The following is a 15,598-nucleotide window of genomic DNA, read 5'->3' as shown; positions in this document are numbered from 1 at the left end:
CTAAATCTTGAATTCTGAGTCAAGACAGCATATTATTAATCATATAAGCACTGAATACCACAAAATACAACTGCAAATGTAAGTCAGTAAACTTAAACAACTTGGTAAGTGAGAAAGTAGATAAAATTTTAACAAAAGAACAGTGACAATCTATTGTCTAGTCCTCAACTAATAGGAAATAAACAGAACCAGACCACTACACAATCCTGCAAAACTCTTACTGCTGTTTAATCCAATAAATACTAAATTAGCAAGTCACAGCAAAGAAAACATTAGAAATATCAATGTTATAGGTGAAATAAAAGATTATTTATTAATAAACCAAGCTCAACAACTCTCTTCGGTTTTCATTTTTCAGCAAAAATAAAATAATGAAGAATTAAATAAGTGATCCCTAATAAACCTGTCAGCTAATAGTAATTAGTCTGCCATACAATACAACAAATTAAAATGTCTTATTTTAATGAGATAATATAATATATAATTTTTCACGTTCAAGAAGAAATTTATTATCTAACTTTAATTTTTTACTCTCCCTGGGTTTTTCACGCAAATTTATTCCAACCAAAATAAGAATATTCTTTGAAGTAACCGTTATCACTAGTCTATAGCAACCAAAAATAACATCATCATGCAGATTAGTAAATAAAATTACAGACAAAATATTGAAGGGCCTGAATCTTCCAAGGGATTCATTCCATTACTTGAATATAATACAGAAACTACAAATGATTAGATGATCCACCAACTTCCATAATATATTCATGAACCCTGAAAACACCAAACCTGAAACCTAAAACCATAAAATCCAAAATCTGAAGCTCTCGTGCTCCGAAGCTCTCATCTGACACCTACTAGTTCTCATTTGCACATGATGCTAACACGTCAAGTTACTTGGGTTCCCAATGTGCATTATGTGTATTTAAAGGGTAAACTGGAAAAAGAATTGGGAGTGAAAGGCTAGTCAAATCATCACAGACTATTAGAAGAAATAATATTTATCAGTCTTACAAGGGAAAGAATAAAATCTTATTTTTTTTAAAGCAGACAAGTACTTGGAGACCATCTTGTAATTGGAGCAAGAAGGCCCTGAGAACTGTTTCACTGTTACAGTACTATAAACACTAAGCAATAAAGAAAAGGTTAAATTATATTCAGAACTCTGGGTTCTCGAAGGAATATGCTCCTTGTAACATTCAGACATCCAAACAACATATTACTTAAAATTCCCAATAGAGGGTATGAGGTTTATTAATTTGCTTATTATACAACATATATAACCTTAATATAGTAACAATAACATATCTTAGGAAACAGTACCAGGTCTTCACTTGAAAAGAAAAGGAAAACTCATCCTAATAAGGATGTAATGAAGAAGCAGCCAACCTCAAAAGGCACTAACAACTAAACATAAACACCCTCCTGCATGATTATAAATCCATTTGGGGATTCATTCATTTACTGAAGTCAAAAAAAATGTCATGAGTCTGACTCTAGACACCATTTTCTTTAACAATTTCACAAACCTATTAACAAAACTATTTCCTGATCATAAGGTTTTGTTTGGCAAAAATAAAGCAAAAAAACTAATACCTCAAATGACACTCTTTAAAAAAAAAACTTCAATGTCAAGGTGTCTAACAAAGAACCCAGGTTTTATTGTCGCCTTGTAAAAAACTTACTTTTTAGCCTTGATAAGATAACAATGTATTAAATATACACAGATATATGTGAAAAAATATAGTAGGACACAGCACTGGAGCTCAGGTCTATATCTATTTGGCTTCAGTCTTCACCTGCACAAAATATTGGAAATTCTGGGGAAATGGGGAGACACTCTTGAAACTGACAATCATAACTCATTATAATTCTACACCATTTGAGATTATCCAGTATTTTTAACTAAAAGTACTCCCATCAGGTTCTATAACTTTCATAGGAACCCCCGATGTTTTCAGTAGGTGGTTCTAATTTAAAGAAAAGTAAAATAAGCATCTCTGAATTGCACATCCATTTTATCACGATAGACCTTGAAGTGGTTATGTTCCTGTTATTTTCAACACAAAAATTTTTTTCTTCACGTATCCTGTTAACTCAAACAGGCAGAACTTGCTTTTCCTTGGCTAACTAAAAATACAGGAATGTACAAATAACAATAGACCTTTATTATCAAATAGAATTACAGCTAATGATATTTTCTGGTCTTCAATATTTTACTAAAACCATAAATGTTCATGCCCTTTGATCCAGAAATTCCACTTTTAGAAACCTCTATCACAGTTAACACACATACAAAAATAAATGTGGAAGAATATTCACTGCAGCACTGGTTATAATAGTAAAACATCAAACAATTCGAAAACATCCATTAACATTACCTTAAATGACAGTATATCCTACAATGAAATACATATAGTGTTTTTTAAAAGATCGTGAAGGAAAAAAATTGGCACATTTTTAAGTATTAATTTTAAAAATCTGCCCAGGTATACTGTGGGAAAAAAGCAAGACACAATTATTTATAATAGCCAATAATAACCTAATGTTGGGAACAACCTAACTATCCATCAACTGATAAATAGATGGACAAAATGAGGTATATCCATAAAATGGAATACAATTTGGTAATAAAAAGGAACAGACACTGACACATGCTGCTTTATGAACCTCATAAACATTTTACTAAGTGAAAGACTCCAGACACAGAAGATCTCATATTGTATGACTATGAAAAGTCCAGAATAGGAAAATCTAGAGAGTAAGAAAGTGGATTACCATAGTAGCTGCCTAAAGCTGAGGGTGGAAGAGAGCATTTAACTGTACATGAGCATGAGGGGCCTCATTATTGGGAGGATGAAAATGTTCTAAAACTGATTTATGGTGATGGCCGTACCACTCAGGAAAGTTACTAAAAATCATTAAAATGCACACTATTAGGGTAGAGTTTATGACATATAAAATACGCTTCAATAAGGTTGTTTGAAAAAAGGAAAGAAGGAAGAGAAGTTGAGATTCCTTTTGTGTCATGGAGAGCAGCTTTGCTTGGTTTGGTCTTTAACATATTGGTTCCTGCTACCTCAATTTCTGAACGTTAGTATCTTCCTAATAAGAGCAATATATTTTTTAATTGTTATTTTGAAATAACTGTAGATTTACAGGAAATTGCAGGAAAAATGTACAGGGAGGTCCGATATATGAGCAAGATTTATTTTTTTAGTTGAATGGTTAAATCTTACTTAGAAAGGTCAGCCCTCCCTAACAGTTGGATATGGCTGCTATTTATGTTCACTGGTAACAGATGACTGCAGACTTCATAATGACCCATTCTTCTGTGGAGGCCTGATATTGTGGGTGTTTTTTTTTCAGGTTAAAAAAATAAATTAAAAAGCAAGGTGCAAAACGGTATACCTAGTAGGATTTCATTTTTATTGAAAAAAAAATTACATGTTGCATGTATGTATACAAAAGGAATCGGAAGTCATATACAGCAAACTATTAACAGCAAATTATTTCTAGGAAGTGGAATAATGAGTATAAACTTTTTAATAAAAAATTAATAATAAATAAGCCACGTCTTCAATATAAAGTAATAGAGTTAAAAGCTATCATGGTAAGCAGTTTTAAAATGCAATTTTATCCCAAGTATACTACAATTGTTGGTAAAAAATCGCTTATCAATGGCTAGGTTTTGTTTTGCTTCTGTTCAAATTTTTTTAATTATTCTGTTTTTACAATTTTATTAAGATAGAATTCATACACCATATAATTCGCCACTTTAAAGCGTACAATGCAGTAATTTTTAGGATATTTGAAGAGTTGTGCAACCATCACCACAATGTTAGAACATTATTTCCACCCACCAAAAAAATATCCCGTCCCCAAATACAGGCATACCTTGGATGCTGCACATTTGGTTCCAGACCACCGCTATAAAATGAGTATCGCAATAAAGTAAGTTGTAAGCTTTACGCTGGTGGAAGGTCTTGCCTTCAATTTGTAAAAAACACACCTGTGAAGCTCAATAAAGTAAAGTGCAATAAAATGAGGTACACCTGTAGCTAGATTTTTAAAAGTAGGTATTTACTAAACAGTGATGCGCTTCTTGTCAGCTGGCTTATTCACTAGTTTAATCAACACAAGTAAATACATGTCCACGAAAAAATCTGTACAAGAATGTTTATAGCATCATTATTCATAATAGCCAAAAGGTGGAAACAACCCAAATGTCCATCACCTGACAAATGGATAAACAAAATGTAATATACCCATGCACTGAAATATTATTCAGCCATAAAAGGAATTAAGTACGGATACATGTAACAATATTGATGAACCTTGAAAACATTATGCTGAGAGAAAGAAGGCAGTCACAAAAGACCATATGTTACATGATTCCATTCATATTAAAGTCCAGAATAAGATAATCTATAAAGATAGAAAGTAGATTAGTGGGTCACTGGCGGGGTGGGGGGTGGGAAGGAGAAGGTATGGAGTGATACAAGGTACAGGGTTTCTTTTTGAGGTAATGAAAATGTTTTTAATTGACTTGTGATGATGGTTGCAAATATTACCCAAATGACTGTGACTATTACTAAAAACCACTGACTTGTACACTTTAAATGAGTGAATTATATGGTATGTAAAATATATCCATCCCAATATGGGGCCGCCGGGTGGCTCAGTTGGTGTCATGCAGCTCCCCACACAAGAATGCAGGATATGGTGAGGCCAAAAAGGAACACCCACAGAGCCATAGATAGGGGAGTCATACCACTATATTCTCGGTGGCAGCTGGGCTGGAGACACAGGAAGTAGGAGCCACAAGATCCGCAACCCGCCGTCCGCTTCTTCTCTGCCAACCAACCAACGCCCTAGTGCAGCCACAGCAGTTATATCAGTGGCTAATGACTAACTGGAAACAGCTGACGGCCAACTAGTCACAGCTGATGGCCATCTACTACCCAAGCCAGTACCTTTCCATGAAGAGGCCGAGAGCCTGGAAACTGTTCTCTGGGACTCTGTCCCCACAGTGGTTAGAGCCCAAGCTCTGAACAGGGCTGCTGGTTCGATTCCCACATGGGCCAGTGAGCTGTGCCCTCCAAAACTAGATTGAAGACAACGAGTTGCCGCTGAGCTTCCAGAGGGGCATCCGGATGGCTCAATTGGTTAGAGCACGGGCTCTCAACAACAGGCTGCCGGTTCAATTCCCACATGGGATGGTGCGCTGCGGCCCCTATAACTAAAGATTGAAAATGGCAACTGGACTTGGAGCTGAGCTGCGCCCTCCACAACTAGATTGAAGGACAACGACTTGGAGCTGATGGGCCCTGGAGAAACACACTGTTCCCCAATATTACCCAATAAAATTAAATAAATATATATATATAAATAAGGTTGCCCAAAAAGTTAAGTAAATAACATTTTTATCCCTTTTAATCAATAAATTCTTGTAGAGAAATTTTCAGTATTAACTGACAAAAACAACTATTAACACCATTGCTGGCCCAAGGAGGACAATTACAAAATAGGATCTTTTATCTGCATATCTTAATGCACTGTCATAGAACACCCACTGACTATGACCTCAGGGCAAATAAAATCACGTTATAATCTAATAGAATCTGTTAAACATCTTTGCATACTTACTAGTATGAAACAGAAAAAAAAGTTTTATTATCCCTCGGAGATGTAAGTTTAGAATCACATGGACAAGTCCCTTAAGAGAACACAAACTTCTCAGTTCGTACTGTTTCCTCTTACCCTCTAATATAACTAAGACGACTGCAGTTAACAGTTGGATGTATATCAATCAGTCCAGATTCCTTCCTGATACACATAAGTCACATGTTACTTTTTAATATGGAAATGAGATCTGCTATGCATACTGTTTTGCATCTAAATTATCAACTGAACTGTAATTTAGCTGAAAAGATGAATAAGTTATAAGTAAGGTCACCAAGTCACTAAAAATGCTCATTTTTTTTCTAGCCAAATATAGTCTACAAGAAAGACATCCTTGAAATTTCAAATTAAAGTTTGAATAAGTCATCAAACCCATTTTGGAAACCCAAAGGCATCTTTTTCTGATTGATTTTATAACATAACTTTATACTTAAACACTTAAAACAGACAACATACCATCTAACTTCCACTTAAAGAACAAAATGCATGTCTATTAAAAATGCTATGAAATTCCTATTTTAACTAAAATGGAACTGTTCACACACCTAGGTTTTTAAGAGTCACAAAATAGTAGAAAAGCACAAACCTATAAACCCCACAGACTTTAGTTAATGGTTTGAAACTTCTCCTTCAAAGAGCCTTTTAAGGGCAACAGTAAATTAAACACTAAAAAAAAACACCCAGATATTCTCAATTTTGATTAGCCCAAGAACTGGAAAATAGACAGAAAGATGATAGAGTGTAGACTGTGAATTAAAATGTTGATTTTACCTAGTTTCCATTTCAATTAAAAACATTTTCAGGGGGGTGGAAAGAGAAGGATCTGGAGGAGCTGTCTGTGAGAACAATACCAAGCCCAACCACCCAGTCCAGACAGCCTCAGAAACAAACAAATACATATCACTTCCTACCTCTCTGCAGTCTCCTTTTACTTTAGCTCTTACTGATATTTATTTGACGACCTCTGACGAGCCACTGCAAAGCAGTGCATTTAACATGCATTGGATGTGGTCTCACCTTATCAGCCTTCTCTGAAAGACATAGTAAAATATTTAACTAACTGTAAAAAAATTTTTTTTCCTCTGCAAAATGGCCCCTCTAGGAAAAGAAACTTCTAGACATTTTTGCTGGGAATTCAACAAATATACACTGACAGCCCTCCGGTGCCATTTTGCCTTGGAAACTACTAGGCAGAAAAGGATAAAATACATGCAAGCAGTTTTTCTATAAGTAAACAGGCCATTCAACCACAAGCCACAATCGCTTTCAGTCAGTGTTCTATTTATACATTGAAATTTTCACACATGATCACTAAAACTATTCTGCAGAACTATTGGCAAGATATTGCTAAAGCACAAAACAATGAATAAAATATGCAGAATGAGCACTGCTCAGCAACCAAAACTACTCAGTGCAGGTACAAAAGTCACTCAAACACATTTGTTGGTTGATTGAAGGAAATAAATCTTATTAAATTAAAAATTTTTTTTCTCAACACTCAAATACTCCTCCTTAATCTTTTTAATTATAACACACCTCTTTCCAGTTAGTTAAATCCTTAAAGCCATCTAAATTCCATCAAGGAGGATGTATGTCTGATGGAATTGATGGAACTGTGTGCCAACTTCATCACACAGTTCACTAATCACTTCCCACTTTAATCCTTTCTGGCTGGCCATTCCAGCAACATTCTCTAGCATCTTCACCAATAGATATAATTATACATCTCAGTGCTGTTTTTGTTTTTCCTACATCTGAATTTATAACCTCTGTGGACCCAATTATTAAAATTCTTCCAACTCTAATATTCTTTAATTTTTCCACACTATGTAAATTGAAAGCCAAGCCCTTATTCCCTTCCCTTTATAAGTCTGCATGATACCATGTTTCTATATGGATTTCTTAAGGTGCTTAATTATGCTAGAATTATGAAATCAGGATGGATAATCTCAGATACCGCACGATTCAAAAACCTACTTCCCAAAGGTTTATGCTAACCAAACACGCAGGATGATACAAAGCATACCTGTTTTCCCACGCCTTTGCCTAAATAATTTAAATGATTCTGAAAGGATTAGTGTGTAGGGCTAGAAAAGAAGCCAGACAGCAAATTTTTATCCTTTCCATATCAATGTTCAAAAATCCTTCTCCTGAATTGAATTTATGCAAACTAAATCAATATCAATTTCTTTCAAATTTCTCCTAGATTAAGCCAAAAATACAAAACAACCATCCCTCCACATCCCCCCACCAGAAAAACTAAGGCCTCACAATAAAATTTAGTGCCATCTAAAATACTATAATTTTATAACGTATACCTGTTAAGTCTACTTAAACCTAGTTTGATGAAACTGTAGTTTGCTTTTTCACAGCCTGTTGTAGTTGAAAACAATTTGGGCATGGCTAACTGGCTAACAGTTATACAATAATACATTTTAACTTAGTGTATGTTATCTACATGTATATACACAGGTTATCTCTAGAAAGCTCGGTAAGAAGTTGGTAACAGTAATTGTTTTGGGGAAGATCTTGATGGCTGGAGAAAAGGGGGGAGATTTTATACCATATTTATTCCCTTTTGTACCTTTTGAATACTGAACCATGTAAATTTTGCAAATCTGTTAATTAATGTACATATGGAAATATACATACAAATATACTTTTTAAATTTTAGTATATCATCTAATGGGATCATATCCTAAGCAGGTACCCCAAACTACAATATTTGGAAATTTCAAGTAATAGAGTCTATGTTCTGGGTTTATATGGTAACTTCAACTAATTTTCTAAAGACATATATTTTTAAATTATCATATGGACAAACAACTCCAATTAATATGTATGTATGCGTTAGTCTCTCATCTACGATACTAAATTTAGAGTAAATAATCAAGCAAAAATATGATAATGTTTTGCATTCCAAAGTCCTATTAATAGCAATTCCAAGTTTTTAAAAACATTTTAATCCTCCCAGTTTATGCATGTAATCATAGGTCAAATTCTGGATATATAACTAAGTGCTCCAATTTTATTTAAAAGTTAAGTATAGCAATACCAGGGAAACCAACAGACAAATGGAATGAGATTCTTACACTGGTTAATCAGTAAAAGAAATAAGGAAAAACTTCAGGATAAAAAATACCTAAGATAGTTGTTGTGCATTCATTCTTGATGTGCTGACTGGAGACAATCTTTGGAAAAAGTAACCTAACTAAAAATATCAGTTCCTTACAATGTGATGTATGCTAAAGAATACTTGACGTCTTTGGGAAAATGCTTCGTATCTTATACAGATTAGGATTATTACGTAAAATGAGATTTATGAGGTATTTGACCTAGTATGTTGTGCTTACTTATTTTTCCCCTTCAATAATTATGACCGATGAAATTTATTCCTTAAATTGTTTTTAACTCCTGAATTAATGTGGACTTACATAAAAACATAAGGCCATTTTAATAACTATTAAAATGTGCAATGCTAACATTAAGAATCTCAAAAGTATTAACTAGTACTCAACTCTCTGAGAATGAAGTAGCAGATAGAGACACTTCCTCATTGTAATAATTGTTGATGCCTTTTTAAAGATACATAATCTTTTTGATGGACTAACAACTGTTTTTACATATTAAAAGCAATAGTGTGGATATCTGCTATTAAGATTATTTTGCTGTCCAATTCTAATAGAAAAGAAAAACATCTTCAACTTGATTATCAATGGCACTATATTTTGTGGCAAAATCTGACTTATCAGCAACAAAACTGTAGGAAGTTTTGAATACAGTTTTCGCTTCAAAGTATAGTATTAAGTAAAAGAATTTATAACGTAGCATGTAGTTTTAGTTAAGAAAAACTATACTTTAAAGAAAAAGGCAGGATGTGCTGCTTTCAAAAGAGCTTGAAGAGTTTGAATGATTCAAATTTTCCTCTAATAAAATGACACAAAACAAAAGGTTTGTCTTTTTACATGTAGGGGGAAAAAATTAATAGGTTGTTTGGTTAGAAACTTAAAGTGTTAAAGTTTCCCATTACCTCACTTTGACAAGTTTTATTTTGTTCTGACAGTGCCACTTTGAACATCAGGGGAGAATAGTGAAACTAATATCTTAGGTTCTATATTTTAAGAAATTATTTTATAAAGGATCCTGAAATATGTAAATTTTTATGTTGTTTTAAATAGTCAACTATCAAATTCTCAGAATTTATTTAGTTTCTAGACTTTCCTAGTTCACTTAACCCTCCAGAGCTTTTCAAGTTCCAATTTAGAGCTTTCAGCCCCAATTCCAGGCTTGGAAATAAAAATGCCGTCTATTTAAAATATTTGTACTCAATAGTGGAAGTAAAGGCAAAAACTGAAACACAAATTAGACTTGGGATTAGCTCTAGATTTCAGATCCAAATTTATTACCATTCCTCTATTAAGAGGCACAAAAAAGGGCACACCAAAAATTGTACAAAAATGTTGATGGAAGCATTATCCATAATAGCCAGAAACAACAAACAAGACTATGTTCAAAGCTCAATTAACAAAAAACAAAAGGTAACTTTAAAATGTTAATGTATGATTTGGAATTAACACACTTCCAAATACACATTCATGCATCAAAAATATGCAAAATATTGTAAGCATGTCATTTTTAAATGATCCTTTTAAAAGTTTTATAAATTACCACTGTCAAACCTAGCATCTAAAACTGATAGGCTAAACCAAAAATTCATATGGAAATGCAAGGGACCCAGAATAGCCAAAATAATTTTGAAAAAGAACAAAGCTGGAGGACTCACACTTCCCAATTCCAAACTTACTACGAAGTTATAGTAATAAAAACAGTGTGGTTGGTCCTAGCATAAGGATAGACAATGGAATACAACTAAAACATCCAGAAATAACCCATACATCTATAGTCAACTGATTTTTGACAAGGATACCAGAGCTATTCAATGGAGAAAAAAGAGCCTTTTCAACAAAGGGTGCTGGATATTCACATGCAAAAGAATGAAGTTGTACTGTGTTTCCCCGAAAATAGGACCCAGCCGGACAATCAGCTCTAAGGCATCTTTTGGAGTAAAAATGAACATAAGACGCGGTCTTATGTTACATTATATTATACCCGGTCTTATGTTATATTATATTATACCCGGTCTTATGTTATATTATATTATACCCGATCTTATGTTATATTATATTATACCCAGTCTTATGTTAAACATAAGACCGGGTCTTATGTTCATTTTTGCTCCAAAAGACGCCTTAGAGCTGATTGTCTGGCTGGGTCCTGTTTTCTGGGAAACACGTACCCTCTTCCTTGCACCAAACAAAAATTAACTTCAAAGGATCATAAGTCTAAATGTAAGACCTAAAACTATAAAACCCACAAAAGAAAACACAGAAGTAAATCTTTGTGACCTTGGTCTGGGAAAGATTTCTTAGATAACAAAAGCGTAAGTGATAACAGAAAAATTAGATAAACTGGACTTCAACAAGAGTTCATCAAAATTAAAAATGTCTGTGCTTCAAAGGACACCATCAAGAAAACGAAAAAGACAACCCAAACAACGGGAGAAAATATTTACAAAATCATATATCTAATAAGAGGCATGTACCCAGAATGTAAAAAGAACTCCTACAACTCAGTAAGAGAAAGACAACCCAATCTAAACATGCAATGGATCTGAACAGACATTTCGCCAAAGAAAATACATAAATGGGTAACAAGCACATGAAAAGATGCCCAACATTAGCCACCGGAGAAATGCAAATCAAAACCACACTGAGACACTACTTCATACTGACCTATTGTAATAAAAAATACAGATAACAAGTGTTGTCCAGCATGTGAAAAAATTGGAACCCTCAGACATTGCTGGTGGGATTGTAAAATGGTGCAGCCACTTAGGAAAACAGTTTGGCAGTTCCTTGAATGTAAAACAGAGAATTACCATATAACCCAGCAAGTCCATTCCCAAAATAAATTAAGACATATGTCCATACAAAAACCTGTACAAACATGTTCATAGCCGCATTACTCATAATGGCCAAAAACTGGAAACTTAAATGTCCATCACTGGTGATGGATAAATAAACTGTGTTATATACATACAATGGAATATTATTTGTCCATAAAATGGAAGTACCATACATCATGGATGAACCCTGGAAACATGTGAAGTGAAAGAAGCCAGTCCCAAAGGCCCACATATATGCGTATGATCCCATTTGATATGTCCGGAACAGATAAATCTACAGAGGCAGAAATGTACAGGTTTAGCTGCCCAGGGCTGAGGTAGGAGGGAAATGGGGAGCGACTGCTAATAGATACAGGGATTCTTTCTGAGGTGATGAAATTGTTCTAATATTGATTGTGGTGATGTACGCACAACTCTATGAACATACAATCCATCCTTGAACTGTATGCTTAAATGGGTGTATTGTGTGTGTGAACTGTACCTCAATAAAGCTGTTTTATAAAAAAAAAAAAATCTAACGTCGCTGTGGAAAACAAGGAACTTTCAAGACTAGCTATGAACTGATCTGATTACTAAGCAAGTTCTTGCTTGAGACACTTAGAAATTTTCTAAGACAGATTACGCCTTTAAATATTTCTATATCTTAACTGAAATGGAATTGTACTACTTGCAACTGTCAGGCCATAAAATGAGATTCACCCAAGATACCTCAGTAAACATATTACTTTCCTGTACATGGCTGAACTGTACTTCCCATGACAACAAACAATAACTGCAGCAAAACACTCCACAGGGAGACTGAGGAGTCAATCTCAAAGAAGAATCTAATACTAATACTGCGTTAAGAAGGGGGTGTGGAAAGAATGAGGAAGGGGAAGCAGCACGGGGATAAGGGGGAAGTCTCGGTGCATTTAAGCCCCAGGAATCCAGTTACATTAAATTCAACTTTTATACGCTTTGTGAACAGGCCCAGAGGCAAAGTCCTGGGCGCAGACCAACGAGCTGAGCTGCGAAGCCGAGAGGAAGTGCTGATCCGACCCCAGCCCGCTTGGGATTTCGTGTGGAAATGGGGGGGAGGGGGGCTGCCGTGCGGGAAGGAGGCGAGCCCCCTTCACCCAGCTGGGGCCGACGCTCGCCTGCAGCGCGCAGCTGGGGGCGGCCGCGCGGCCGGCCCGTCGTGCGCGCTCGAGCCGCGGAGCACGCCCGGCGCCTGGAGCTCCGGCGGGGCCGGGTCCTGTCTCCCGCCCCATCCGGCGCTTTGTCCCAGCGCGGGCGGCGGGCGGCCCCTCGGCGTCCTCAGGGTGGGCTGAGCGGCCGCGATGACAGCCCCCAGCCCCAGCAAGGACTGCGAGCCTGCGAGTCCCGGCGGCCGCCGATCCGTCGCCCGGCTTCATCCAGGCGGGACCCAGCAGGCGGCGGTCCGAGGACGCTCGCCTTGCCCGCGGATCTGCCGCCGCCGCCGCCGCCACCGCCCGAAGCGCACGCAGGCCGAGGTCAGGCGCAGAAAGCCTCAGACTCCGAAACCCACACTATTTCCAGCATCCCTCTCTTACCCAAAAATTCTCGACGAAATGCGCCATGACCATCGTGCCGCTGTCGCCGCCGCCGCGCCGGGTTCTGCGTCCGCGCCCGCCCGCCGCTGTGTAAACACCGGCCCGGCCCCCACGGCGCCCCCGCCTTTCACCGCCGCCGCCTTCTTCCCGGAGACCAGCCCGCACCCTTCAGGGCGCATGCGCCACCTAGCGGCTGCAGCCGGGGGACGAGCACTTCGAAGACACCGCCTGGTGCGCGCATGCGCCGCGGCCCCATTCCCGGGTTTCAGTCGCCTTGCGCGCTCTCTCTTTCTCTCTCCTCAGCGCGGGCGCGGCTAGGTTGAGTATTCTCTTGGGAATGGTGGAGAACCGGGTCCCTGAGGAGTCACTCGGGAGGCTGTCCGCACCCTTTGTGGCGCGATGGGTACTGGCTCAGGGACCGCGCTAAGAGAGGGGCCGGCCAGCGGCAGTGGAGCCGGTAGCCTGGCTGCTCGCTCTCTTCCTCGTCACAAGGCTCGCTTCCCCCGCCTTCTAGGATTCGGATGGGACCCAAGTCTGGGCAAGCTGGGATGGGGGAAACTTGGCCTCTAGCCACCTGGAGGAGACTCAGAAACCTTTGGTCAACAGGGTGCCTTTCCTTGACAGGGAACTAAGAACCAAAACAGAACTTTCCAAGGCCGGAAAAGGAGGAAACGCCCAGTGTCGCCAGAGAGTCACTGGAGCTGCGCGAGACCCAGGCACCGAATCCGTGACCTCTAACACGCCCCAAGCAAACCAGCCAGGATGGCCTACTGCAAGAACGTGACCCAAAACGAACGAATTTCCCTGACCCAGGCAGTTAAAAAATTTTTTTTTCTTTCAGGACTTGTACATGTGAGTCCGTGGTTCTCTTAGCAACTTGTACATTTTGGAAAAAGAAACAAGTTTAAACACGCCTCGGCATAACCGAAAAATCAAATCCCCTTCTCCTTGCTTTCCAAAGGTTAAGGGAAAAAAACTTCCTGTAGAGAGGTCTCAAGTTCACTGTCACCAGATCTGCTACTAGGTCCAAATCTGCAGCTCTTGAAGCCAAGCCCCACAAACAGATTTACTGTAGCTTTAACTGTACAAACACATCACATCTTCACAGATCTATTGGCAATTACTCATACTTTCATTCTCAAAAGTTAAAAACACACAGTGGCTTACACATGGATGAAACTAAAGTATTTGTTGAATTGGGAACAATTGGATAATGGTATTGTCATATCTTTTTAAGAATGTTTTTTAGAAATATATAGGATATAATGATAAGACACCTAGAATTTGCTTTAAAATAATTCACTGAGGGAGGGGGTATGAATACGGGTACCTGAAACAAGGTTAACCATGAGTTGATAATTGTTGCAGCTAGGTAATGGAAACATGGTGGTTCACTATACTATTATCTTTGTATATGTTTGCTATTTCCTTTCTTTAGAAAGTCCTCATAACAGTGTCATTGACACCTAATTTTGGGGGAAGTCATACTTAGAAATATGCTACAATTCTTTAAGCCATTAGTCTAGCGCTATCTTTCTTGATACTATAGAAATTCCAGAAAAAATACAGCCATCTAGATCTCCCTGCAAATAAGCTTGGCATTAAATTCCTATCACTAAGCACTAAACCCCTTAGACCTAAGGAGATGCCCCAATCCTGGACCCCATGCTTTGAAGGACTTACATGTCACAAACACACATTAATTTATTAAAAAACCCATGGCTGCCTCTGCTGCTCCTGATCTAAGGTTGAACACTGGCCCACAACCATAAATACCCTCTCCCGTGACCAACATTATTCGGCCCCAGGGAAACATTTCTTATCTCTTGCCCTATGTCTTCAAAACAAAAAGTGGACTCCAACTGCAGTGAAAACTTGTGGGTAGTATAGCTGCCCATATCAGAGATAAACTGCTGTGGAGTTCAGACAACTTGAGCAGCAGAAGTACTTAAGAAAGAAAGAAGACAGGTAATTAACTTGTCCAATTGTTCCTCTCTGCTTGAATGCAATAGATCGTTTCGTAACAAAGTGGTGTCAAGCACAGACTTTCCTTCTCTTAGTGTTCCAATTTGTGATTCCAACACTGATAATTTAGCATAGTACATATTCAATAATTGCATGGGGTACACTGGTCTCCATCTGTACTCTTATCTCTGGTTCTCATAAATATTATAGGCAGGCCTGCCATGAAGATAAATATCCTGTATATTGTAGGTATTTACAAGGTTCATTGGGGCCAAAACACGATAGGCTATAATTGCCTGGTATTTAAACTGTGGAACTTTACAGTAAATAGTGATTACGGTGACTAAATTTCAGACAAGATGGTGTAGTAGAAGAAGAATGTGGGTGGTATCAGCCACCTTCTGTTCTCTCAAGTGAAGTTTCCAGGGATGCA

At 37.6% G+C, this 15,598-nt stretch overlaps 1 protein-coding gene across 1 annotated transcript in view; it reads right to left on the bottom strand.

Annotated features, from left to right (window-relative positions):
* Positions 1 to 13,356, bottom strand: part of FCHO2 (FCH and mu domain containing endocytic adaptor 2) — a 106,735-nt gene extending 93,379 nt beyond the window's left edge. Inside the window, exon 1 of the mRNA XM_088796565.1 lies at positions 13,201 to 13,356. Within this exon, the coding sequence (XP_088652691.1) occupies positions 13,201 to 13,233 (33 nt within the window). The 5' untranslated portion in view covers positions 13,234 to 13,356. The remainder of the gene's footprint in view (positions 1 to 13,200) is intronic.
* Between the last annotated feature and the right edge of the window lie 2,242 nt (positions 13,357 to 15,598).

The sequence above is a fragment of the Rhinolophus sinicus genome, chromosome 3, assembly GCF_057876585.1.
Source record: "Rhinolophus sinicus isolate RSI-liver-muscle chromosome 3, RSI-T2T, whole genome shotgun sequence".
In the NCBI taxonomy this organism is placed as follows: Eukaryota; Metazoa; Chordata; class Mammalia; order Chiroptera; family Rhinolophidae; genus Rhinolophus; species Rhinolophus sinicus.
This window is presented reverse-complemented; position numbering and strand designations above follow the sequence as displayed.